The sequence below is a fragment of the Triturus cristatus genome, chromosome 5_2, assembly GCF_964204655.1.
Source record: "Triturus cristatus chromosome 5_2, aTriCri1.1, whole genome shotgun sequence".
NCBI lineage: Eukaryota > Metazoa > Chordata > Amphibia > Caudata > Salamandridae > Triturus > Triturus cristatus.
Window position 1 is genome coordinate 203388017 of NC_140588.1, and position 27122 is coordinate 203415138.

Below are 27122 nucleotides of genomic sequence, written 5' to 3' on the forward strand. Positions count from 1 at the left end.
ACTCCATCACTTAAGTAGTGGATAGCCAATCTGCTGTATTACTAGTGCCTTTGGACATAATGCACTTGCAGTAAGGTGTACAGATATCTGCCAGGTTTGTGACTAAGTAACCCGTCTGCCAAACTCTAAATATGGCCTTTCATCTCCATATATTTATAATCGTCTGTCATTGAATATGAGGCCTCTTGTAAGAACTTGTTCAGTTCAATCAAACCTCTATCTGAAGTACCTCCAGCTCCTACTTCACCTTTACGATCTAGGCGCAAAAAGAAGTCTCTAACTTTCACGTGTAGGCCTAGCAGCAGGGCGTAACGCTCTATAACATATCAGTTGATAATATTTATGTTTTTTTATATAAACAACACTTCCATCTTTAAAACAAAAATGTGTGCTACTATTAGATGTGCAATCTACTAGGACCCTTAAGCTCCTAGCCAATTAAGCCCTTATTATGAGTTGACTGGACTTTTCAACAGAGATACTGGTGGGCTGGAATAAAATTTACTGGCTGGTACCACTTCTGAAAAGTCTGGTCATAACAAGTTTTTACCCTTAAATGGCTAATAACTAGGAGTGGGTATAACTCACTGAGTTTCACTCTGCAAAATTCAGCGGAGCTACCTAAAAACTCAGCGAGATGTCATGGACTTCTGCGAGTGGTGGAGCTCAGTGCGTTGTGCTACTCTTAATTATTTTTTGCACTGGGAGCTTGTCCCATGCTTTAAAATCAGCATGAATGGCACCATGCGGGTCACAAGAGGATGCTGCTTCTTTGTGGCACTCGAGTAGGCTTTCTACTCGAGCGTTAGATTTCTCAACACGGACAGCAGTGTTCTCACCGCTAGCAGTGGCGACCTGCCGTGACCGACTGTTTTGAGAAATCTCACCGGGAGGAGGTCTAGCGTTCTATTTTGTCGCTCTGCAACTAACTGCACTTGAGAATAAATTCTGCCATGCTGCGGCTGGCAGAATTCTTCCAAAACTGGGTATAACTCTGCCGGAGGAGCACAGTGTACCACCCACCCCTACTACTAACTGCTTGCACCCAGATTTACCAGGTGTTTTACTGACAGTTTTTCACCATTCGGCAAAAAACACATACATGTTCCACCTAGTCTTTTAGCAGGTGGTGGGAAGGTGGAGTGGTAGCCCTGGGATTCAAGACACTACAGGCCTATCCAAGGGTGGCATTGTATGCTTCTCCCGGACTGCTGAGGTTGGTGCAGGGCAATGCTGCTACCCAAATTCCATTCTCTGCAGCAATTCTCCCAGGCTTACTGCGTCCATGCATGCATATTCAGACCCAATAATTCCAGGCCCTGACATATTTGTCATGTAACACTCCTGGTAAAATGGCATAACTCTCAATGAGAGTGTTAAAGTAGACTGGGATATAGGCTCAGTTATGGTAAAGAAAGCTACAGCCAGTCTGTGAAGACTAACAGGCATCAATCAAAGAGTTACCCAGACAGAGAAATAGAGAGTGATTTCAACAACAGAATTTTCCATGCATTACCGACATAATTCTTTTTTTGTAATATTTCTTTTTTGGATTTTAATAACAAAGAAAAGCAATGGTCCCATTGTAGTTGCAATCAGAGTTGCATATATAAACTTAAATCTTGGTGGAGGGCATAAATTGAAAAAGCAAAAACCAAGAAATAAAAGAGTATAAGATGATTTTGGGGAGTAGGGAAACAAATACAAGGTGACAGTAGGGGACAGCACAATGACGAAGCACATAGGTTCATTGCCACATCACCAGTATGGCACAGTAAAAGGTCTGTTCCTAAAGGGAAGCCAACCACTCCTCCATTACTTGAGTAGCACAGAGGGTCACCAAGGCACATAAGTCACCTGTCTCATGTCAGTGCATTCTATATTCGTCCTTACCATTCTTGCCATGGTCCAGATCTTCAATGTCCAGTGGACCTTAACATGGTCTCTGCTATCCTAATGTACCCCTTATCGGTGATTATTTGAAGTGTCGCATACAGCAGTACACTACCTGTGAGGTGCCAGCACCCTCCCCCTATGCAGCAGGGTTATCAGGAACATAGGTGCAGGGGAAAGAAGAATGGGGGTGCGGATATGGTCTAGTGTTCTACAGTTCAGAGAGACATATAAACGGTCCCCATGTCTTATAAAACATGGGTAGGTAGTCTTGTAGCTTGTATATGCACATTTCGTATCTGGATAATGTAAACAGTTCAGTTATTCATTCAGAACATGCAGGTATGGTTGGGGCAGACCAGTGTCTCAGAATGCCTATTTTTGCCACCATAAGTGCAGTGGACATCCACCCCCTTCAGTGAGGTGGGGCACCCACATGTTCGGGCTGGGGAATGCCATTAGTTTGTGTGTGTCTCTCCAGGCCTGCCAAATGCCCTGTAAGGATGGTGTGCAGTCACTGAAATTGGCAGGCTTGTCTCCGTATAGTATACCCAAACCACGTCACGCCCGTTCCCAGCCTGTTCCATGGGAACCCATAGTGTTTGGTAAGCAATATCCTCTGGTATCTTTCATACATCTTAAAGTAATTTATAGTTTCTAATGGATGTCAACACATGTAGATCTTTCCAATTTAGGGTTGTCGCACCTAGCCCTACCTCTTGAAGCTGAAAATAGGGGGATGTCATCATTTATAATGTCAAACAGCTCTAATAATGTCTACCAACATATGCAGGCCATCAGGACATTTAACAGCACATATTGTGTTTCTCCCTGTAGACAAAATCCAACTGTTAGAGGGTCTATCAAAATATGTTTCAGACTTGGTTGAACCTGGTTAATCACAGCTTTTTTAAAGGTTTTGATGGTAACTACATGTCAGATGTGGCTATAAATCTGTCGATCTTGTGAATCCCCTGGTGACTTTTTCAAAACGAGGAAAATGCTCGCTTTATTCACTGATTTTATATCTAGGTAAGTGCATCTCTTTCTGATATTTTGTAGAAAACTAAGCCAACTAAAGAAACCAAACTAAGTAGCATTATTAATACAATGGTCACATTAACAATCTCGTGCTTGTGCTTAGTGAGATGTGATGAGTACAGACAGTGAATTACCAATCAAATTGCATTTATGTAAATGGATTGAGAGAGAGTGACCATCCCTGGAAACCAAATGAGTGTTGCTCAGCATGTTTAGGGAATAACATTCAACTGCGTTCAATAATTTTGAGAGAAGAGTGAGTGCTATCTGAGTGTGGCCTAGGATATTGTTCCAGTTTGTTGTGCATGGTTCAAGAAGGCTTGTCTCTGGGTTTTTTTCTTTTTGCACATCTACACTTTCATTCTCTGATTTGCTCTTGCCCCAAGTAAGATATGGACTGGGATTTGCAGCCAATACAGATATATCAAGTTGAGAGAGATATGGTTGAACAATTGTAGTATATTGATGAGACATGGAGTGGACTAAGACATGTTTTTTGGACAGGGCAGCACAGTTTCAGAAATACTGGCAGAGAACATATTACCACTGTCTTAGTGTGAGAGGGTCAGCACTTGAATGATGGGTCTGAAATTAGTTTTGAAAAGATGTGGTTTAACATTCCATGGACGTGAAAGTTGAAACCTGGTTGTCTGTCTTTTTTTAGGTGGGCCTAATCAAGAGGTTGGAGTCACTGATAAAGAGGAATCATTTTGCTTTCAAAGTGAGTAGACCAATCAATCATTTTACGTTAATATTGGTGAACCAGTCTTGAATCTTGCATCCAGAACTGCTCTCCAGGCTATCTTGTGCCATGATATCAACAGAAGAAAGATCCTGAGAGAAGATACATTTTGTGCAGAAATCTTAGGCACACTGCAGAAGTGGGAAGGAAGAAAAGAGCTAGAGACATAGAGAAAAGATACCATTCTTCAGCTTTCATTTCTAGGACATCATTCAGAATCTTCTTCCAAGATTCTTAGCCTTGCCTTTATTCCATCTCCCCTATCACCCATTGTAGGAGAGGAACATATTCTAGAACACATAATTTAATGTTGTAATATTATTCATTCTAGGGGTGGAGTTGGTTGAAAAGCCACTGCAATTCTTGACACAACCAATCACTTAGCCTAGTAGCACATGATTATGGGTCAGAGATGCAGTGAATGCTACGCCGTGGAGCGGTTAGCCATGGCGGGTACCCCGCTGCGCCATCTTCTATACAGTAGCTCTTCCGTCTTCCGTCTTCATAGAGAATGATTGGGGAAAAGGTATAAAGATTCCCAGGATTTTGGAAGAGGTTGACAAGGAGACTGGTTGCTATAAAGGACATGCCACAGTGCCACAATCTGACTGTAGGCCTGACAGCTTTCTGAGGTATGCAGGAACAGTAACATGTCTTGGCATAAAATAGCTAGGGATAATAATAATAGCACACCGATACAATACAATAACCATGAGACTTACAAGACACACATCACACAAGCAAAAATATATTAAATGAGAAAAACAAAGATTAAAGTGATATCATAGTCAGGTGCTGAAATAAGATAAAAACTAACATTTAAAAAACAAATAATGCTGACATTCACCAGTGATAGTTTACAGAGCTAAGTGTAGCTTTTGCCTCCATCATGGACTACTTATGACCTCACATATTACATCACTCATGACAAGTTAAGGACATCATTGATGACATCACTGATGACATATCAAATGTGGTCTGTCACCAACCGGGCCAGTGCGACCGCAGGGCCTGGTGGTGTTTGATGTGGGCTTGCGAAGGGTGTACCTATCCAGTCCCAGCATCTTTTCATGATTTCTTCATGAGCAGGAAGTTGGAAAGTCTGCTGTCAATAGGTTGTTGTTGCTGATGGTGTTTGGCCAGCGGATTTGGAAGACTTTCCTCAGACAGGTGTTCATGAAACCCTGGACTTTGTTCGTGGTGCTCTCTGTGGTCCTCCAGGTTTCTGCTCCCTATAAAAGGACCAATTTTACGTTGGCCACACCCTTTCATGCATCACAAAATCCCCCTGTGTGACTGACACACCACTGTGCAATGCATTCAGCCGCACACAACGGGTGTTGGCCACCGGGAAGGCCAACCCCCAGTGGACGCTCATCCCCCTGCAGGCATTCAAACCACATTTTGTTTCTTTTTTTAAATTTGAGATACCAGGATATTCCAGGGATATTCTCCAGTCAAGCTGGTCATCGCCACACTGAAGCTCTGAGCCTGTGGAGCTGATTATTGTAGGAAAGTATGAGCTGCTTCTTGTGGTTACCCTCACCTTTTGTTTGATGTTATACTGTTTCTGACTAGTCTGACTGGGATCTTGCTAATCAGGACCCCAGTCTATCTGCTTTCTCCTTAAAATGTTATGCACGTACTTTGGTACAATCCAGATTGGATACTGGGGTACCCTTATAAGTCCCTACTATATGGTACCCATGTACCCAGGGCATAGATACCCCAGAGGCCTCCCATGGGCTTAGAGGCCATGCAAAATGGAACTACAGGCCTGCCATTGCAGCCTGTGTAAGATGGTGCATGCACCACTTACGATAGATATAGGTTTACTATATCTATATGTCACTACACGTAAAACCTATAAGTCAACCCTATAGCAGGCCTTCACAATCCTGAAGGCAGGGTGCTGGGTTTTACGTGAGAGGGTGTCCCTGCATGAGCAGAGCCCCTCTGCAGCCTTCGGAGACCATTATCCCGAGTTGTCTGTGACACAGCCAGACATATAGGTAGAGGTGCATTATAACCTTGCGGTAAATGCTATCTCGGAAACGGCTGAAACAGAACATGTCATGTTTAGTATCAAACACCTTGGAATCAAAACTCCACACTGGTAACCGGTGTGGGAGGTATGATTCCACCCGTCAGAAGCAAGCTTCATGGGTCCCTGGTCTTCCCAGTGCCAGCCTTCTCGACCAGGACAGTACAAAATGGATGCTGCCAACCATAGACACATTTCTGCTCTCGTGCTGCTGAACCGAGTTCGAGCAGAGTAAAGCAGCACAATAGGCATCCTGTCACAGGGATGTGTGACCACCTCACAGACAGGATTTAGTGTATTGGAGCTGAGTGGGTGCACTTCCAAGGTGCCTGAAAGTCTGCACGAGGAGCACATTTGGTGTCCCTGTGTATAGTCCAGCTCAAACCCGTTCTGGGAGCCGTTAACTCCTGCTCTGTTGGGAAACTGGAGAAAGGACATGGGTGTAACTATCCCCCTGTCCTGACCCTCCCCTGGGAGGGTCCCCTGAATCTGTCCAACCCTCTCGCGTTGGTACAAAAGGGCTTACCTGGCTGTAGGACCCTAGATTCAACGTGGACAAGATTCTGAACAAGAAACCACTGACCTTCAACCGTCTGGACACTTTGGACTTCGCTAGACTTGACTAGGCCCGACTTTGTCTCCCTCTCTGTCCAAAGCATCGTCTGTGCCTGTGCACCATACAGGCTCTGTGCAGGACTTGTGGAGCATCAAGGACAGCTGAAGTATCTCTTTTAGGGTGAAGGAGTCACTCCCCTGCATTCGCAGGCACTAGAATGCAACTGACAGGTCTGCTGATCCTGAGCTCCTGTAGACTCTGAAAACTCCAGCAACACACAAGATGGGTTCCTATGTTGCTTGAGGTTGAGCTGCCCTCTTAAGTTTGAGGCCAGTGTCTCTCGTGGAGACTGCATAACCCGAGCCCCTGTACACCGCATACTTTTGCGAATGCATATACTTGTTGGTGCTCCCCAACTTTGTGCATTGGGCCATTGGTAGACCCAACCTCTGCGCACATTTTGTACAGAGGACTTTGGCCTCCTCACACTCTGTGCACTGCAAACTGTAGTTTTGTGAAACTGCTAATGGTTCCCTCGCAACTCCTGTGCCTTCAGCCTGTGGGTCCATTTGAGAGGCAATCCTGATTTTCTTGGGCTACCCTGCTTGCTCCAGGCCTGCCCTGACTCCCCTTGCTGTGGTGAGTCCTCTGGTCCTTGCTGGGCCAGACCGCAGCCTTTCTAGAACTTCTTGTTGGGTTGCCGTAGCCAAGGCTTGTTGGTGCACATGCTGGACACTGACCCCTCAGCACTCGAGATCCTTCATAGGACAGCGTGTCTGGCTCCTGGTTGTCCTCGATCTCTCCTGGTCCCTGCAGCTATAGAGTCAAGGTCTCCTTCTTCGCACCTGAAGCACCCAACATCGGTGGTTATTGGTCTACTGAGCCCCTGGTCATTCTTGAGTCACCCAGACTCTGTCCCCTCTGCTTTCAGGTTCCTTCCATCAAGAATCCACCTGCGGATTCCACCAGACACTTTTCTTCTTACCAGCAGTGGCATTTCTTTGAAGACTCCCATTGAGAAAGACGGCGGTTTCCGACCCCACTTCAGACCTATGCACCCGGCTTTCCTGGGATAGGTAACTCTAATACTTCAGTATCCACGGGTTGGATGGCTCTCCAAGCTTCTATGTTCCAAAGGGGTTCCTCATAATCCACTGGGAAGGGTTATTTAACTTTAAAATTGCAACCACGACTCTCCCATTGAATTGTATGTAGCACGCTGTAGTGTTCTCACACTGCACCCGTCCTCCGTGGGGTCCCTACTTACTCACCTTGGGTGGTTCGTTGGGGTCCCAACAATTCTACACATTCTAGACATTGTCTTGACTTGACTCCTGGTTCTTATGCCACTATTTTAGTATATGGTTTTGTCTCCCCCGGGAGCCCACTGTGTATTAGTGCTACTAACGATTGTTTCTGTGCTACAGTATTGTGTACTTTGTGTTTAACCGTGTGTAGCAGATACTGTGAAGTATTTAAGGTGTTATAATAATAAATATATATTCTTATAACTACTGTGTGGTTCTCCTTTCGTTTAACCAATACAATAAGGTTGCCTTCTGGTAAAACTAGCTGCTTAACATTCCTTCAAGACTATGCCTGAAGGCTGCTCTCCACAGCTACCACTTGGATATCTTTCTAAGGTTATCTTTGACCTCTTAAATCACCATAAGGGTTGTTTGGACTGGTGCAAGGTGCCCACTTTAATTAGTGGACTTCACATACCAGGCAAACTTCCCACATTTATGATGTTGTTTTCTGAGCTGCACCGGAGAACATGCGATTCATGTGCTTCCTTTTGGCTTCTTTTGCCCTTACATTAACTCAAAATATCTTTGAATTAGCATAAAGCTTGAAACACAAGTTAGTAATTGCCTCTTTCCAAGCTCTGTAAACAAAACATGCACTAACAAGGGGATATTTCGAGGTAATATATGTACTCTAGATGCCAAAAAAGAAACACAGACAACTTGTGTGCCAGTGAAGCCCAGAAAACGGTATCGTCATAAGGTAGAAATCCATGTCAAAAGACTCCTACAAATAGATGACTCAGTAGATTGCACATTTGAGCAAAAACACCTTTTTAGTCAAAAGTAATTAGAGGCCAGGTATCTTTCATTCAGATGGATATTTTATGTTTCTCATCTCCCCAAATATGTTTATATAGCTATATATATATATATAATATATATAAAATAAAAGTCTAAATGCAAACAAAACCAGACACAGGAACAGACCAGCGCCCCAGTGGGCGTAATGAATCCATCCTTAATGGACTAAAGAAATTAATCAAATAATGCCATTGATCCGTAATGTCCGCTTACAAATCAACTATAGTTACAAATATAGCTACTGTTCCTGTGTCTGGTTTTGTTTGCATTTAGACTTTTATTTTATTACAATTTTGTCTAAATCTTTTGACATGTTACGGGCAGTATCAATGTTCATTTAACTTTTACAGTATTAAGATGGCTGCCACTCTCCCTAAGCCTGACCTTTGATGACTTGAGTAGCCCTTCCTTTGTGTCAATCATTTTGTAAGATATTTAAACTTTATTCCAATCACTGTACGCTTGACGTGAACAAGGCGAAAGCTGAAACGCGTTGTTGTGGTTGCAGCGATTAAACCGACTCGTATTGCAATTCTCCTCGGTGTCCGTGTTTGATTTCGTATTTGAAATTGGCTGGTGTTACATATTTGGGGCTGCCGATTGCCCCAGCACGGACCGCCCGGTCAGACAGCCTCCATTATTATCGGGATTGTGTTACATTATATATATATATATATATATATATATATATATATATATATATATATATATATATATATATATATATATATATATATATATATATTTTCACTGAAAAAACCATAGGTTTCAGGCATGTTATAGTTAGGAATTAGCATTTAAAAAACCTTAGAAATTCACTGAAAAAACCATAGGTTTCAGGGGCGTTATAGTTAGCTGGACTTTTCACTCGTACAAAACCATTGAAATTCCCCCGTTATAGTTAGTTCAGCTAACTATAACTCGCGCGCCCGCAGTGCACTGCTGATGACATCCCATATTACATCACTCATGACATGGTCAGTGACATCACTCATGACATCACTGATGACATCTCAAATGACATCACTGATGACATCACTGATGACATCATCCAGTGAATGTGTGTTTTTCTGAAAATTACATATGTTTTATATATTCAGCATAGGGTTACGAACAGCTTTACAGTAACCACGCTGCACTCCAAGGGGTTTTCTTGTACGGCTTCTTTTATTGATGAGTTACTTCACATCAACGCGTTTCGATGCCCTTTCGCCACCTTGTTCACGATGTTTATGTTTTATATATGTATATCGCAAGGTCGATGGAAGAATAAATGGGTATATAAGTTTCTAAATGGATGATTTGTTTTTGAAAAATTGATTGTATAACTGACTGATTAAGTGTATCTTAGTGAATACATGGCTTAGTGAGTAATGTTTAAATATGTAAATATCTGTATCAGTCTCTCACTTTGTGTATAAGTGGCTGCATGGGTTGGTGAGTAACTACATGAGTGTCTATATAGGTTATTAGTTGGTTTTTTGAGTATCAGTATGAGTGTCTGAGTGTCTGTATGGTTCAATGGGGGTATTTCGTAGTGCATAGGTGCATGAATGAGTGACTCACTGTTTGTATGTGTTGAAGACAGCATGTGTGCAGGACTGTATGGGTGAATGAGTGTGTGCATGGGTGTGTTAGTGAGTGAATGACTGTCTCAATAGTGTCTTTATGAGTAACTACATATGTTTTAAACTAGTATATGTGACTATTGGTGTATATAAGTGAGTATATGTGAGAGTGAGAGATTGAAAGAGTTCCTGTATGAATAAGTATGTGTTTCTATAAGTGATTGTTTAAAAGACTAAGTATGTGTAAGTTTCTGTAGAAGTAAGTGTGGTTGTGTGTGTATAACTGAATATGCAAGTAAATGGATGTTTGATTCTTTATTAGCATGAGTGACTATGTGTGTGAGTAACTCTATGGATGAGTGGCGTTGTGTAACAGGATGTATAGGTGTATGAGTACATATGATGAGTGAGTACATGTATGAGTGACTGTATAGGATTGTTGGTGAATGAGTGGATGTGTATGTGGATCTTAGAATTACTGAATAGGTTGTTGTAACTGGTACTGGTATGTCCATTGTTTTGGAAATTTTAGTTTCTATTTTTGAATGTGTGTATCAAAGGTTATATTAGGGGGAGAGGAGGTCTGCCACTCTATCACAAGGATGATGTCATCAGTGATGTCATCAGTAAGGTCATTTGAGATGTCATCAGTGATGTCCTGAGTGATGTCACTGACCATGTCATGAGTGATGTAATATGTGACGTCATCAGCAGTGCATTGCGGGCATGCGAGTTATAGTTAGCTGAACAAACTATAACAGGGGAATTTCAATAGTTTTGTACGAGTGAAAAGTCCAGCTAACTATAACGCCCCTGAAACCTATGGTTTTTTTCTCTGAATTTCTAAGGTTTTTTAAATGCTAATTCCTAACTAGAAAGTGCCTGAAACCTATGGTTTTTTCAGTGAATTTCAAAGGTTTTTTAAATGCTAATTTCTAACTATGCCTACAGAGATAGGACATGTGAAGAAAAAAGAAAAAATGCACAGAAAGAAAAAAAAGAAATGCAGAAAGAAGCAACAGAAGTCCTCAAAGTCGAAGAAAAGTGCAGGAAGAAGGATAATGTGCAGAAAGAACAAACAGAAGAGCAGAAAGAAGCCTTGTTGCAAAATCATCCTGTACCCTCAACTTTTTCAGACGGATACTGGTGGTAACTGAGTCTGACTAACCAGTCCTAGAGCCAGTGCTATGTTAAAAGACACTCATAATACAATGAAAACACCTACATACACTGGGGAACACTATGCGTTGGGGTCCCCCTGTGATTAGCATGACCTCCTCTGTAAGCCCCTTGTATATAATAGGGCAGGGGATTAAAACTACCTCTTAAAACGCGCCACAGGGCGTGTTTACACACGTCACCTCAGGCCCCGCCCCCTCCCTTACCCTCTGTGTAAACACGCCCTGTGGCCATTTTAAGTTGAGAGATTAAGTCCCCTTGAATCCTGAGGGTCCCTAGGGTCCAACTAGACCACTAGGTACCTCCAGTAAGCGCCACAGAGCTGCGTTGCAGAGAGATGTAAAAAGGGGCACGGCCTAGACCACCTCTCTGCAACGCAGCGCAGTGGCGCTTACTGGAAGCACCTGGTGGGCTAGTTGGCCCCCAGGGTCCCTCAGGATTGAAGGGGAATTATTTCTCCAACTTAAAACGCACCAAAGGGCTTGTTTGCACACATTAACTCACGCCCCGTCCCCTCCCTTCACCACCGTGTAAACACGCCCTGTGGCCGTTTTTAGTTGGGAGATTATGTTTATTTGAATCCTAAGGATCCCTAGGGTCCAACTAGCCCACTAGGTACCTCCAGTAAGCACCACAGAGCTGCATTGCAGAGAGGTGTAAAAAGTGACACGGCCTGGACCACCTCTCTGCAACGCAGCTCAGTGGCGCTTACTGGAAGTACTTGGTGGGCTAGTTAGCCCCCAGGGGCCCTCAGGATTGGAGTGGAATTATTTCCCCAACTTAAAACGCGCCATAGGGCGTGTTTGCACACATCACCTCAGGCCCCGTCCCCTCCCTTCTCCACTGTGTAAACACACCCTGTGGCCATTTCTAGTTGGGAGATTAAGTTCATTTGAATCCTGAGGGTCCCTAGGGTCCAACTAGCCCACTAGGTACCTCCAGTAAGCGCCACAGAGCTGCGTTGCAGAGAGGTGTAAAAAGTGGCACGGCCTGGACCACCTCCCTGCAACGCAGCTCAGTGGCGCTTACTGGAAGTACTTGGTGGGCTAGTTAGCCCCCAGGGGCCCTCAGGATTGGAGTGGAATTATTTCCCCAACTTAAAACGCGCCATAGGGCGTGTTTGCACACATCACCTCAGGCCCCGTCCCCTCCCTTCTCCACTGTGTAAACACACCCTGTGGCCATTTCTAGTTGGGAGATTAAGTTCATTTGAATCCTGAGGGTCCCTAGGGTCCAACTAGCCCACTAGGTACCTCCAGTAAGCGCCACAGAGCTGCGTTGCAGAGAGGTGTAAAAAGTGGCACGGCCTGGACCACCTCCCTGCAACGCAGCTCAGTGGCGCTTACTGGAAGCACCTGGTGGGCTAGTTAGCCCCCAGGGGCCCTCAGGATTGAAGGGGAATTATTTCCCCAACTTAAAACGCGCCATAGGGCATGTTTGCACACGTCACTACAGGCCCCGTCCCCTCCCTTCCCCACTGTGTAAACACGCCCTGTGGCCGTTTTTTAAGTTGGGAGATTAAGTCCCCTTGAATTCTGAGGGTCCCTAGGGGCAAAATAGCCCACTAGGTACATCCAGTAAGCGCCATTGCAGAGAGGTGTAAAAAGGGGCACGGCCTGCACCACCTCTCTGCAACGCAGAGCAGTGGCGCTTACTGGAAGCACCTGGTGGGCTAGTTGGCCCCCAGGGTCCCTCAGGATTGAAAGGGAATTATTTCCCCAACTTAAAACGCGCCACAGGGCGTGTTTGCACACATCACCTCAGGTCCTGTTCCCTCCCTTCACCACTGTGTAAACGCGGCCGCGCCCTGTGGCCGTTCTAAGTTGAGAGATTAAGTCCCCTTGAATCCTAAGGGTCCCAAGGGTCAAACTAGTCATCTAGGTACCTCCAGTAAGTGCCACAGAGCTGCATTGCATAGAGGTGTAAAAAGGGGCGTGGCCTCAGAACACCTGTCTGCAACGCAGCTCCCTGGCGCATACTGGAGATACCTGTTGGGCTAGTTGGCCCTCAGGGACCCTCAGTATTGAAGGGGAATTAATTCCCCAACTTACAACTGGCCAGGGGGCACATTTGCAGAGTGCTGCAAGGAGGGGGCGTGGCCTCCGTTGCGATGTCAGTCTTTTATTTATTTTATTTTTTTAAGAAGGAGGGCTGTGTGGCCCCCCTTCTTTTTCTAATTTATTGGCCCTGGGTACCCCATCCCCCAGGGCCTGCACACTAATTTTTTTTGTTGAAAAAATAAATTTGGCACTCCCAAGGCCTTAATCGGCCCCGGGAACCCCAACCCCCGGGTCATGGCCTTTTTTTTTTTATTATTCTTTAGGAGGGGGACTGCGTTGCCCCCCTCCTCAGGCCACTTACGGCCCCAGGGACCCCATCCCCCGGGACCGGCCTTTGTTGTTTATTATTATTTTTTTTAAATATATGTATAGAAACACCTAGGACATGCTGGACAAACCGTATGTACATATTACTATGACGATTTGCGTGATATTCATTAAAAGGTGACTATGCATACAATGAATCCACATGGAATGTATTTAAACCGCTAGTGAAGCTCTGACGTGTCTCACGCCCTACCGTGCCTAATCCCGGCACACCCGCCGGTGGGTACTCTCCAAGTAGACACCCTTGTTGTTTATTCATACAAACATGGGTAGCTATTGACGGGCACATTTAATACACACGCACACCAAGCCATTCAAAGGGGATTCGACAAAAATTCGACCAAACTATGCAAGAAACCCCCCTCACGGTTTATAAAACACACATCCACTGCCGGATATGTAATACTTTTTATTTTACTCTCTGGAAAGGAGGTAAACCTCACTTGAGAGTCACAGCGTGCTCCTGGCTGAGCCCAATGCTGTGTTACACCCACCAGTGCCCGCCGAGTGCCACACACCTCTGTGTTGTATTCCACCAGCTAGTGCGTATGCTATGACACTCTCTAGCCCATGTGCACTGTAACACCACCCCGTGAATATGTCATGCCACACTTGCCTTCGCACGGGTTATCTTGCCCCATCTAACGTGCCTTCCTCGATGCCTATGTTATAACGCACAGCGCTATGCCATACATATTACAATCTGGGATCCATATCTTTGTCACAGTGCATATCCAACGTTACACTCCCCAGCACATATTTTATATTACAACTTTAGAGACTAGTTAGGTTACACAACACTGCCCTGTGCATATTACACTCCAAGGCACATATTGCATAGCATGCGCTAGTGCCCGTGCTATCTCGCGCTCTCCAATGAATCTGTCATTGCGCACAATGTATTGCATATTATATTTCACGCCCCGGTTCATCTTATATCACACTTTTTGGTGCATAGTTTATACCATATACTATATCTAGTTTTCATTTTCAATCGTGCTCTCAGAACTATGTTCTATATAACACTGCGTCCACCTACCCTTTTCACAGGCATTACATTTTGCGATGGGGGTGGAGGGTCAGGGGGTGTTTCTGCCAAGTGAGCCCGGAGTCACAGTCACAAACGTCCTCTGCTTCCTGAATAAAAGTGAGATTATGCTGCATACTTGTTCATATTTTAAGTAGTTCGCACAGACACACATTTTAAAAACAATCAAGTTCCTAATACCCACCTTCTCTGAACAGTTAGCTTGCTGCCCCATCCACCTCCTCCCTATCCTCTGTTCTCTGAATCCATGGACTAGCCTCCTCCCTCCTGCCATGCATGGTCTGATGTGCTGCCACTGCCCTCCATTTAGCATGATGTACCAGTCCACTCATCCTGTCCTCTATTGCCCAATTCTATGGCCCATCATTGACCTCCTGCTTAGCCTCTGTGCTTAGCTTGCTGCCCCTATTCTCCTTCCCCCGCCCTTCGATGTCTTTGTGCATGCCCCTGCTCCATCCTTTTTGCCCACCATGTTCCATGGACCTGCCACTCCTATCTACTCTGAGTGTTCTGTTGAGCTGCCACTCCCCTCCAACCTGCCTAGCATTGTCAGATGACTGTAACCTGTCCCTGCCACCTCCACCCTGCCTGTCCACATGCCATGCCCCTATCCCCTTCCTCCTGTCTTCCATGGTCCATTTTACTGCCACACCCTTCTGCCCTCACTGGTCTGTTGTGCTGCAACTGCTCCTCCTGCCTGCCCCGCGCGGTCTGTTGTGAGGCCCCTTCCCCTGAACTCTCTTGTCTGTGCCCAGGTCCTGACCCTCCCTTATATCCTCTATGGTAATTTGTGCATGCCCCTGCACCCTCCTTCTTGTCCATCATAGCCATTGTGCTGCCACTAACCCTCCCGCTGCCATGCATGGTCTTCTGTGCTGCCATGGCCCCTCCCACCTTCCCTGTGTGGTCAGCTAGCTGCCCCTGACCCCCTCCCACCTTCCCTCCATGGTCTGTGTGTATGCCATCATAGTCTCATTGTTGCTCTCCATGGTGTGTCTTGATTCTAGTGCCCATCCTGCCTGAGCTCCATGGTCCTCTTGCTGCTCCTGCCCTGCCCACTTGCCCCCAGCCCTCTGTTTCCATGTGCAGACCCCTATTCCCTCCTGGTTTGTCTGTTCCATTGTAATGCCACTGATCCCTCCCTCCTGCCCTTTATGGTCTGTTATGCTGCAGCTTTCTCTCCTGTCTGTCCATTATGGTCAGCTATCTACCATTGCCTCTTTCCCCTCTGTTCTCTGTTGTCCATGTGCATGGTCCTGTCCCCTCCCTATTGCTTTCTATGGATTGTTGTGCTGCACTCCCGTCCCGCATGCCCTGTGTGGTGTATTGTGCTGCTGCAAACCCTCATGCCTGCCCTGTAGGGTCAGTTTGGTGCACCTCTCCATGTCCCTCCTGTCCTCTGTTGTCCGAGTCCATGTCCCTACCCCAATTTCTCCTGCCTACCATGATCCAATGTACCATACTTGCGAACATTTTGAACTTGGTAAGAGGGAGAGTTTGAAAAAAACTGGGGTATTGATTTTCCCCTTTGAGTTACATTGAAAAAGAGGAGATTGTAGACAGGAGACAGATCAAATAAAGCCCATTTGAGCTTAAAAACATTGCACATTTCCTGGCTGAAACGGGTCTGTTGGCATATATGGTTGTACTACCAATGCCTCTTCCTTCTGTCCACAATGGTCTATTATATTGCCAAAGCCTCTCTTGCCAGTCCTGTATTGCTGGTTTGTTGCCCCTGCCCCCCTTTCCACTGCCCTCCATAGTCTGTTGTGCTGCCACTGCCCTTCCTGCCTGCCCAGTGTGGTCAAATTGTTGCCTCTGCACTCTCCTACCTGCCTTCAATTTCCAGAGTCTGTGCCCCTGGCCTCTGCCTCTCAACAGTATCCCAATGAACAACTAGATTGCTAACATTCTATATTTATTACAAAAGTGTGGAACGCCTGACGTCATCTTGATGTAATCAAAACTGTAATACCTAGAGCATTTCCTTTAGAAATTACATATATGAGAGGGTCTTATTTGCATCAAAATTATGGTTAGTGCTCTAAAAAACTAAAATGAGGACATATTTTATGAGTTTTCAAATAGCGACAAAGAACTTTTAAATTATTTGTAATCTTTATGTTTTTTTATCCAGTTGACCACTTGATTAAATGTTGCACCTTGGGGAGAGGATGTGGTGTTACTTCCAGAGCTGCAGACTTTGCAACTGGGGAACCAGGTTGGAGTTTCTGCTTCAGCTCAACATTCTGTGATTCTGGTCAAATCACTTAATCTCCCCATGTCTACAACCAAAATGAATTTGATCTTGTGTGATGTAACCAATGCTCATGTAAAGCACTCCAATACCTGACAAGTCTGCACTATATAAAACTGCAAATACACAAAAAATAAGTGTTTTGCACACTTCTGTCATTGGGCTACATGTGGGCTACATCTAGGTGATATTTGTGCTGCATTTGGGCTCTTTTGTCTCTGGTGGCCATCTTGGGAGATTTATTTGTTATGAAGTTTCCTAATTTCCTCATTTACTGCAGTCTCCTCAGTAGGAAATGCTTTCAGTTTTTCACTTTGATTCCATCAAGAAGGTATTCAGATATGTCACACATTTACCATAAATTCTGAATGTTAGCACTCTAGTTGCTCATTAGATCACTGTAGTAAAGCTACTGCTCACCACGGAAGTCTGCTGCTGGTATTAAAAGTGCATGTTTCAGTCTGCATATCAGAATTTTTTAATGCAATAGGAGAGGATTTGAGAAGTCACTCAAAATGTGCCCTAATTTTTCTTTCTGCAGCACTAATCATACTTTCTATGGCAAAATGAACCCCCTCATTGTGTTCCTTTTTTAATTAAATGTTTTAAGAGTTACCCCTTTATTCCAATCAAGATAGCTTCAGGTGTGCCATACGTTTGTCATAAGTAGGACTGTTAGCGCTCTAGTTGTGCTTTAGAACACTCTGGGAGGCTGCAGTAGAACACAAAGGAATCAACTGACAGTCTCTGCCCTTGTTGGATGTACATGTTTTACTGAGAATGTCAGACTTCATTCTCACATGACTGAGAAAGATAAGGTGAATTTACAGAAAATATGCTCACAGTTTAGCTTATAGATCACCTTCCAAACCTCTGTGGGAAAAGCATGAGAAAACAGTTTTCTCTCAAACATGATTCATGATATCACAGCAGAAGGCTTTTTCACATGGTAAATTCACCTTAGAACACACCACAATTCCTAAAATGAGTATGGTACCATCAACAAATGATTTATAATGTATTTAAAGTCTTAAAACCTTCTATTAACTGCAATGCTTTTTAATGAGGTGCTATCATGTATATTGGTCCCAAGATGGCTGCCAACACTTCTTGGATGAAGTAATGACAGCCAATCAGATCTCACGATGAGATGTGTGGTTAGGCTCCGCCCAGATATATCTATCTTTTTAACTCTAATTTTCTCAGGAACTACTGAACGGATTTACACGATTTAAGCAAAAGGCATGAGTCTGAACTGAGGACTACCTCTTTGCCAAATTTGGTGTAATTCCGTTCAGCAGTTCGGGCTGCAGCTGCGTCAACAGGTCCTATGGGCAAATGCATCGGGAAAACGTGTTTTGGGACCCCCTTTTTTCTCTGCCCCCGCTTGACGAATCACCGTGAAATTTTTAGGATAGGAGTGGATCTGAGCTGGCCAAAAGTTTGGAAAATTTCGCAAAGATTCGTCAGTCCGCGCAAACGTTATTCCAAATAGAATGTTGCGGATTTCCTATGGAAAATAGGTCCTAACTATAACTACCTACTGGCGACTGCCAGTAGGTAATATATATATATATGGATATATAGTTCATAAATTTCGTGACGTAATTTTCATTTGACTCCATAATTGCTGTTCTGCAGAGTATAAGTTCTAAAATCAGTAATCCGACCAAAGAGTGCAATTTCAACAGCATTTCTATACGTTTTGTGAAATCAATATCACTTGAGCATTTCACGTTAAAACTAGTGCTGATAAAATGTGTAAGTTCTCACCATTGCATCAGTGTACTCATCTAACTTTTCATCAGAAATCTTCTTTTTGTGCTGAAGGAAAAGGTCTTGCAGAAAGCTCTGGCAGGAGAGAAAAACATTAGTTTTATTCCTATTATGATGAGCCTTGACACGTTTTCACATAAGGCAGAGTGCTACTATTCTACCATTTTTGTTCTTGCTATAGTGAAAACAATATAACCAACCTGTACATTTTTTTTGCTCCAGTTCTAACAAAATAGGATGTTTCATAAGGCTTGAGCCAGGCACTCAATTACCCAACAAATTTCACAAACTACCAGTGAGCGTGTTTAAAAAATAGGCCTCCTCCTCTGAGTCCTTTAGAACTGTCTCCCAAAGACGTATCATGCGTTGTTTGCCTTATGAGGTGGCTAGTGATGGACATAGGTCCTTTAAGCGGCTTTTTTATGCAGGCTGGGCAGTCTTCATGTTGGGCAAGGGACTGAGTCTGCCAGTGGGTCTAAGCTCTGATGTGTCCTATTGGATGGATGGTGCTAGTTTTGGCTAGAGGTAGAAAACTAGATAGTCTAGATAAGTGTACTGCACTTTCTAATGGAAGTCTGGAACAGCCAAGCACCTCCATTGTCTCCCACAATAGCTCTACAGTGTTGGCCCTGTCGGTGGTGGCATTGGGAGTGATTTCTTTGGTTTAGTGCTCCTTTATTGCGGCGCAGTTCAGCAGAATGAGTGCGGGCTGAGAAACCTACAGGTTCTTGATTCAAACCTCTATTGGGCTGTCCCAGCTTTCTATGCTTCTGAAGTAAGCAACTAATAACACCATTGAGTTGAGTTAGCACTTACAAAGCTGATGTACAAGTTCACTTACTAGATAAAAGCTGTTGGGAAACAAAGTTGAGAACGCGACTGCTTTACAGATACATAAATGGCACCCACTTTCTCAAGATCACATTTTACTTAATGCTTGGCAGAATGTGGCACTTGTCTCTGTCTCTATTTCTTCTCTTTCTCTCTTTCTCTCAATTCCGCTCTGTGGAAATGTGGCTCAGCGTGCTCTGTCCATCCCACATAGTAGTGCGAGTAGTGTGATGAACTGACATGTTGTGGCTTGTCTGGGTGGTCCAAGAAGCTGCATTTGTCACTTTGTTGCCTAACTGTGAGTTTTAGCCCTGTGGGCCAATGCTGTTTAGCTTCACTTTGTCATACAGGACTGATAGTGGATGTTGAGGGAGCTGCTCTGCCATAGGTTCTGGCTGAGTTTCTGCTCCAGCTCTGACAAAACGAGAATCAGTCATTAGGAGGGTACCACTGTCTCCCGCAGTCTGTCTTATCACTATACATGTAATTTATGGTAAGTCTACAGGAAGATACTTTTACAGTATATAAAACCAAGCTATTAATTGTACTGACAAGGACTTCAGAGGGGTGAAGTGTGCAACTGACTCTTCTAGTCAAGGGAAAACAAAGCATCTAGGGGCATATTTAAAAGCCCTCATGGCCACCGGAGAATCACTTTTTTTGACGCTCCGGTGGAGCAGTAAAATTTTCTATATTTACAAAGTAGCGCTAAGACACTTTGCATGGCTTAACGCCACTTTGTAAATATGCCCCTTTCCGCTGCAGTCCTCTGTGGCAGGGGGGCATGCAATGGGTGTTGCTGTGGGCGTTCCACCGCACCACCCATTGCTTTTTGATGCTGCCACAGATTTACAACCTGAGGCAGGACCAAAAACTAACACCATGGAATACCAGGTGTTAGAAAACTGATACAATGAGAAATTATTAATTTCTTCTCATTTTTGGCTCTTTCTATGTGTGCTGTATTCTGCTCCGCACACAGAAGGTGCAAATTGCCATTATTGATTGCTTATGTACAGCAAGGTGTACCTTCTTGCACGGAAACAATTGTCCTTGCAGTGCAGGCACCATTGCAACATGACAGCAGGGTGCCTGTGCTGTTGCTAGTCAGCATTTTTTGATCCAGCACTAGGAGAAGCACAGGGGTGCGCCCAATTCTTGTGAATACGGAGCATCCCTGCATTTTGAAAATGTTGCAGTACGGCGCCGCAAAATTTGGCTCAGCTCCGCGCTCCGACAGTATATTGTAAATATGCCCCTTATTTTTTAGACACATGGGCCAATAGGTTCCACCTAAGCAAGCAGAGCCAGCCAACTTAACTTGGTGAAAATTTTCAAGAAATGTCAAAATGTCTCAGGTGTCTCATATTAAGGTGGCCATTGGCCAATACAAATAAAAGTGACAGAAAAAGCACCATACTTCAACAAATGATGGACACTTTCTCAGAGACAATCTTTTTAGAGCAAAGAAAGAGCCTGGGAAATCCTGTTTTTTTTTAGATACTGAACCATAACTGATAGTGAGTCAATGTATGCAGAGTAAAAACATGACCTTCCAAGTCCTAGTAAAGTCCTACTAAAAACTGGACCAGACCTAAGGGGGGTGCTTCTCAACACTATGGAAAGGTGCAATGGAAGTTAGAGATGGCTAGTCCGGATGGCTGAGGGCAAAGACAAACCTTTAATACGATCTGAACAAGGCCTGTGCAGCACCAAAGCTTTATCATACACTAAAGGATGCCTGGTTTATTTGAAACAGAAGAGAAACCAAGAGGTTCAGCTAAACTATGAAGGTAAACACCTTGACCACTAACATTGACTTTTAGAAACATATGTACTTTAACATCAAAGCATTACGACTATTCTGAAATGAAAATAATTGGTACCAAATATCACCATAGTCACCTTTACAGCTCCACCAGAACTCCTTAGAGAGAGGTGCATCTCAGGTCAGAATGTCAAGGTCAACTAATGTCCATTCCACACTAAGAAATGGCAGTTCCAGAAGGAACTTCCAATGGGAAACAAATGTCCCCTGCCTGGAGACTATCCCATTGCCCAGAAACATTAATTAAAAATTAAAAATCCTATTCAAAATAAAACTAAATCTAGAGACTTTAAACGGAAAATGAATTTCCATCAATTCTTCCAAAAATGTCGATCAACGACCCTTCATTAGATGTGACACAAACATATTCCCCATCTGATGATTCTGAATGGTGCAATAAAATATGAAGATGACATTGTTAGCATTTCCACAGTACTTGGAGCTCTCTGTCAATTGATAGTCAGGTCCGAATGACTTCTCCCTCTTAGTCCAGATCCTCAAGTCCTTAAGGTGCTTTGGGAACGCTTTTGCGTTTAAATAGGTGCTATTACTTGACCTTCAGACAGATGCCTAAGTCAGTCTGCTGGTTATTGTGTTGCATGATGTGAGCCAGGTAGGCTGTGGATAGATCAGTCTTGGGTCCCCTGCTGTAGTGGCCTACATTTGACGTGTGCTACATTTTCTGCACACAGATTTGACATTGTTTGTTTGTTCCAGATTCTTTAGGAGTAATATTACATTTTGCAGGAATTCCCTCTGTGGGAGAGCTTTTGGTGGGGGAGCACACATAAGCTTCTATTTTCTATAAATCTTGTGATGGAAGAGTGCAAGGCAGTCCTGAACATTTCTTTTCTGTGTGGTTAAAATATACATTTTTTTCTCACCTCTTATTTATATATTTAATGTATTTACTTGCAACACACACCTAACTGACCAAACTAGAACACACGCACAGGCCCAGCAAAAAGCCTAAGCAAACTGGAGAAAAGCCAATATTTCCTCTAGGGAGTGATTTTCTCTCAGCTAAATTGGGAGAGGATTCCAGAAACTAAAACTTAGAAACCATAATCTGTGGTCTTCACAAGACACAAAGGGGATTCAGGGAACTGTCAGCAGAAAAAGTCTCCATCAAAGAGCGCATGATTGAGGAAGTATCAAAACATCTTAAAGTGAGGACAGAAACATGCAAACACTTGTGGACAGGAATCAGAATCTTAAACTTCACTCTTCTTTTCAATGGTAGCTAGTGTGAGGCCTTTCTCAAGTGGGAAAGTCTGTTTAGTTTACGCCTAACAAAAATGAGCCTAACAATATTAAAGTCATGTCAGCTGAAAATCTGGAAAGTTGGACATTCTCATAATCAGAATTTTAGATGACATTCTGATAATCAGATTTTTAGATGACCCTGCCGCCATGTTGGAAGGGTGCCTGTGCTACAACGATGATTTTTTATGTGCAGTAAAGTAAACCTTCCTGCACATAAGCAACCAATGGAAAGAGCAAAAATCAAGGAGAAACAAATAATTTCTCAGCGTATCACCATTCTATTACCTGGTATTCCATGGCATTCGTTTTTGGCGCTGCCTCAGCCTGTAAATCTGGGGCAGTGTGAAAAAGCAAAGGTGTTGTGGTGGAGTGCCCACATCAACACTCATTGCACACCCGTTTGTCACAGAGGACTGCAGCAGAAAGGGGCATAGTTATAAGGTCGTGTTAAGCCTCACAAAGTGTCTTAGCACCACCTTGTAAATATGGAAAATGGCACTGCACCACTGGAGCATAAAAATAAGTGATGCTCTAGTCCACTGGAGCTACCAGGAATACTCTGTGAAGCTGGCACAGTTTAAACAGCAGTCCTCAACAACGTTGTTGATGATATACTCCAAACTATTACCAACATTCAAAAGAAATATTAACTGCGACTGAAATCCTACACACCAAGTAGAACTGGTGGAGAGAATTTCCCTGGCCTTTCCTTTATTGAGTAGTAGACATTACCTCCTAAACAAACTGTTATTTTTTTCAGACATTTTTTAAAATATATTTATTGATTTTTTTACATAAACATAGCAGCAAAAATTAAAAGAAGAAGCAATACTCATATTCATCTCCATCACCAATGCGACATACTTGGATTGTGACACTTGCTGAATTCAGTGGTAGAACAGTTAATGTCAGAAGTAACCACTGTACAACTGCTGCTCCTCATTTATGCGACACCTAGCTATGCCAAATCTGAATGTATAGCAGTCCCCAATAATGTCTTTCTGATTGCAAGAATGTAGGCATCTTCAGGAAGTCTGGAGAAAACACGAAATGCACAATTAAAAATAATATAGACTTCAAATGAATATATCACCAACATACTACATCTTGAGCAGAAGATAGTGGCACAACAGGGTGCCACTCCCTGTGGTAGGTCATCAGAGTCTCTTTTCAAATCTAGCAATAGATTTCCCATGGTTAATCCCCATCCCAACCATTGGCCAACTTGAATTTCCCCTCTAGGAAGTGCATTTTGTTCTGTTCATCTAACCAGATCGAATCTCCAAGAGTAACATGTCTCTTTCCTAGCAACAATCTCAAATTCATAAACGTATGAATGAGTGCTACTGTCTTAGACACCCAGGCTGGAATGGATATGCTTACTTGTAATTTGTACAAGAGTTGTGTTTGTCCCTAGCTGTCCCAGTCAGTCTAACTGCCCTGGTCAGCTGGTCATATGCCAAGAACTGCCTCAACTAACTGTTAATAGTCTCCTTGATAATGTCAAAGTTCTTCAGGCACCAGTTATCAAAATCCCTAGCCTGCGCATGTTATTTCACAAATACCTTGACCTGCTAGAACATACTGTGGGATAACTTCATAATAGGATTTCTGGTATATACCGCACACCCTCCTTATTGTTTTTAAGTAGTGGTAGCAAAAGTACCAAACGTCTACTGCCTGTGCTGGTGTACCTGCTCCTGAGGTATACCACCAAGAAATCCTCAAGGATAGGTAAAGGGGCAATTGTACTTTTTAAGGAGGTCACCACTGCTGAAGGGGCCTCAGCAAGCAATGAGGTACATGCTGCAACTGTGCTGCAATGTGAACCTTTACATAACTGGAACACCCACTGCTTTCAGCTCACAGCAAGTATACTCAGCCCTAAGGAATGCCCGGAGCAAGTCTCCAAGGAAAACTCAAGACCCTGACTCTCTACTAGTCCAAGAAGACAAAAAGCCATTAGTTAAGGATCCCAATTGGAGCTGGATCTCCACAGCATTGAACAAACTCAGATTGCAGCAATGAATTCCAACTGCAGACAATACTGTTTCCTCACAAACAAGATATTTACAAATATGTTCTTGGAACATCAACGACCTGCTAAATAAACCAGATGATTATGAGGTGCTGGAATATCTTAGATTGTTCCTGTTGACTATGTTACAGGAAACCTGGACTGAGGATCTGCCAATAATTTCAGGCTATATTAATGTTTTGACACCAGCATCAATGGAATTGCCTTATGGCTGCCCCAGTGGGGGACTTGTGATATATATATCCGCTGCACTGAAAGGAGACTGCAAGCCAAAACCCTACTGCATACCAAGTCCTGCAAATTGGTCAAACAGTCTTTAAATGGGGTACAAGCACAGACCCCTTCATATAAGATATACACATACCACCAAAACCAAAGGCTAAACGGTTTTAGAGCATCTGAAAACTGAGATCAGCAAACTCCTGGAAGGGCTGTCTCCCATTGAAATAATTCTCCCAGGTGATTTCAACAACATGAATCAGCTTGGCTCGCCACTAGAAGACAAGATTCTGTTAGGCCAGAATGCACACTAGGCAATTCCAGCTCAGAGTCAATATTGATCCTTCAAGTCAGATAAAAAAGGCAAATAACTTATCAATGAATTAGAGCATCTCAACTGGAGTGCTGTCAATGGTTGGGTCCCATCAGACAGTCCACCAGCAGCAACTTTTCATAATCATATAAGCAACTCCCTAATAGACTTTACAGTACTATCAGTCTCCTTGTTCCGTCTTGTCAACAGCTTTGGGATAGCAGATAGAGTGGAAAGCGACCACCTCCAGCAAGAATTGAGACTAGCCATCTGCCTTGCTTATTATGTGACAGTTAAAGCGACACACGGCTCTGCTTATACCATCAACAACAAAAGAATAAAATGGTCAACTAACACAGCTTACAATCTCCCCGAGCTAGCAAAAAGATCACTCCTTGCACATACAGCTGATGGTGTAGGCCAATCAAACCTTCTGGGCTCAGTTCACCAAGCGATTTGCGGATCAATATGCCATGCCAGTACCTGGGCCCAGGCAAGCAGCCTGGGAGCACAAAGATGACAGCTTGTAACAAATTAAAAGACCTGAAATGCACTGTCAAACAGGCCCATAGGGCACTCCAAATATCGCCAAGCAACAAAATCCTGAAAGCTGCAGTAGTGGAAACAAGAACAGCTTATAGGAAGCGCAGGTGGGACCAAAGGAGAGAGAGGCAAATGACAATCTATGGGCCAGACTAATAAGTGAGAAAAATTCCAACAGACATGAGAGATTTAGAAAAACAGCAAATAACCTCAATGGCTGTTCAAAATCCATAACAACTGCAAATATTTTAGAAAAGTGCTAGCATGAGTTTGTGTCAAACCATTTTTCAAGGAACTACACCAAATGCAATTCATCGCATAGTGCTCCAAGCATCTGCACCACAAAACCCCCCCTAAAACGCTTGTTTATTGCCTAAAAGAGGAACTCTGTGGAGATCTTGAGAGACTGAAAATGACCACAGGGAATCTTCCCCCTAAAGTTGCAAGCTATTACAATTGAAAACCAGATCACAAAGGGCGGCTGGGAAGGAGCACCAGGACCAAACGGCTTTCCCACTGTTATCTTCAAAGAAGGCAAAGACTTCTGGGCCAATAACTGCATACCTGCCTCTTGGAAGGGCTCAATCATCTCTCCCATCTGCAAGGGAGGTGACAGCTCCGACCTTGCAAATTATTGGCAAAAAGCACTTCTTGACTTTGAGTTAAAGTATTTCCCTGGTTGCCTACTTGAAGAACTGACATGTTGGGCCACAGAAGTCATAAAATCCTGTTACATCAAACTGGATTTTCAAAGGGCACAGGGACAGCAACCAGCATATTAACTCTATCACTACTAATGGATCAATGCAAAAATAACCACCATAGTCTCTTTCTCTGCTTCATAGACTGCAAAGCGGCATTTGATCAAATCGACTGGAACAACCTCTGGCAGTAGCTAGCCAGTTAGAACATACACTGGCCCTTGTTGCAAGAGATGGTCCTTCTTCACACCAACACATGGGTCTGAATAAAATTGGTGAATGGTTCCCACTTGTGGAGGAAGATTCAAATATATCAGGGTCTAAGGAAAGGCTGAGTGCTTGCTCCCACTCTTTAATTTCTTTGTGGCAGACCTCCACCCCGCTCTTGACCAGGTAAACTCCCATGCTCCAAAAGAAGGAAGTGTTTACCTGCCAAGCCTGATGTTATGCTGTTGATCCAGTCTTGATCAGCCACACTAAGATTGGTCTCCAATGACTTTTGAACACCACAGCAGTATATTACAGGTCGAATTTAATGGAAATAGACATGAAGAAAACAAAAATCCTGGTCATAGGAAAGTCAGCCACGAGTACATGTCCTGGCATTTGTAAAAACTAAAAATTGACGCAACTGAGTACAAATACCTAGGTCTGCTTTTTCACGGACTATGATCCTTTAAAGAGCACAAGCAGCACACACAGCTGAAAGCCAACTCCTTTCTAGCAGCTTATCATCATCCAAGAGCTGCAATTGCAGATCAACATTCGCACCACTTCTGCA

The 27122-nt window shown here is 43.7% G+C and overlaps 1 protein-coding gene across 1 annotated transcript in view; it reads right to left on the reverse strand.

The window, feature by feature from the left end:
• Window positions 1-27122, reverse strand: part of SCGN (secretagogin, EF-hand calcium binding protein) — a 374305-nt gene that overhangs the window by 85960 nt on the left and 261223 nt on the right. The window contains exon 6 of the mRNA XM_085606992.1: window positions 18600-18677. Within this exon, the coding sequence (XP_085463118.1) occupies window positions 18600-18677 (78 nt within the window). The remainder of the gene's footprint in view (window positions 1-18599; window positions 18678-27122) is intronic.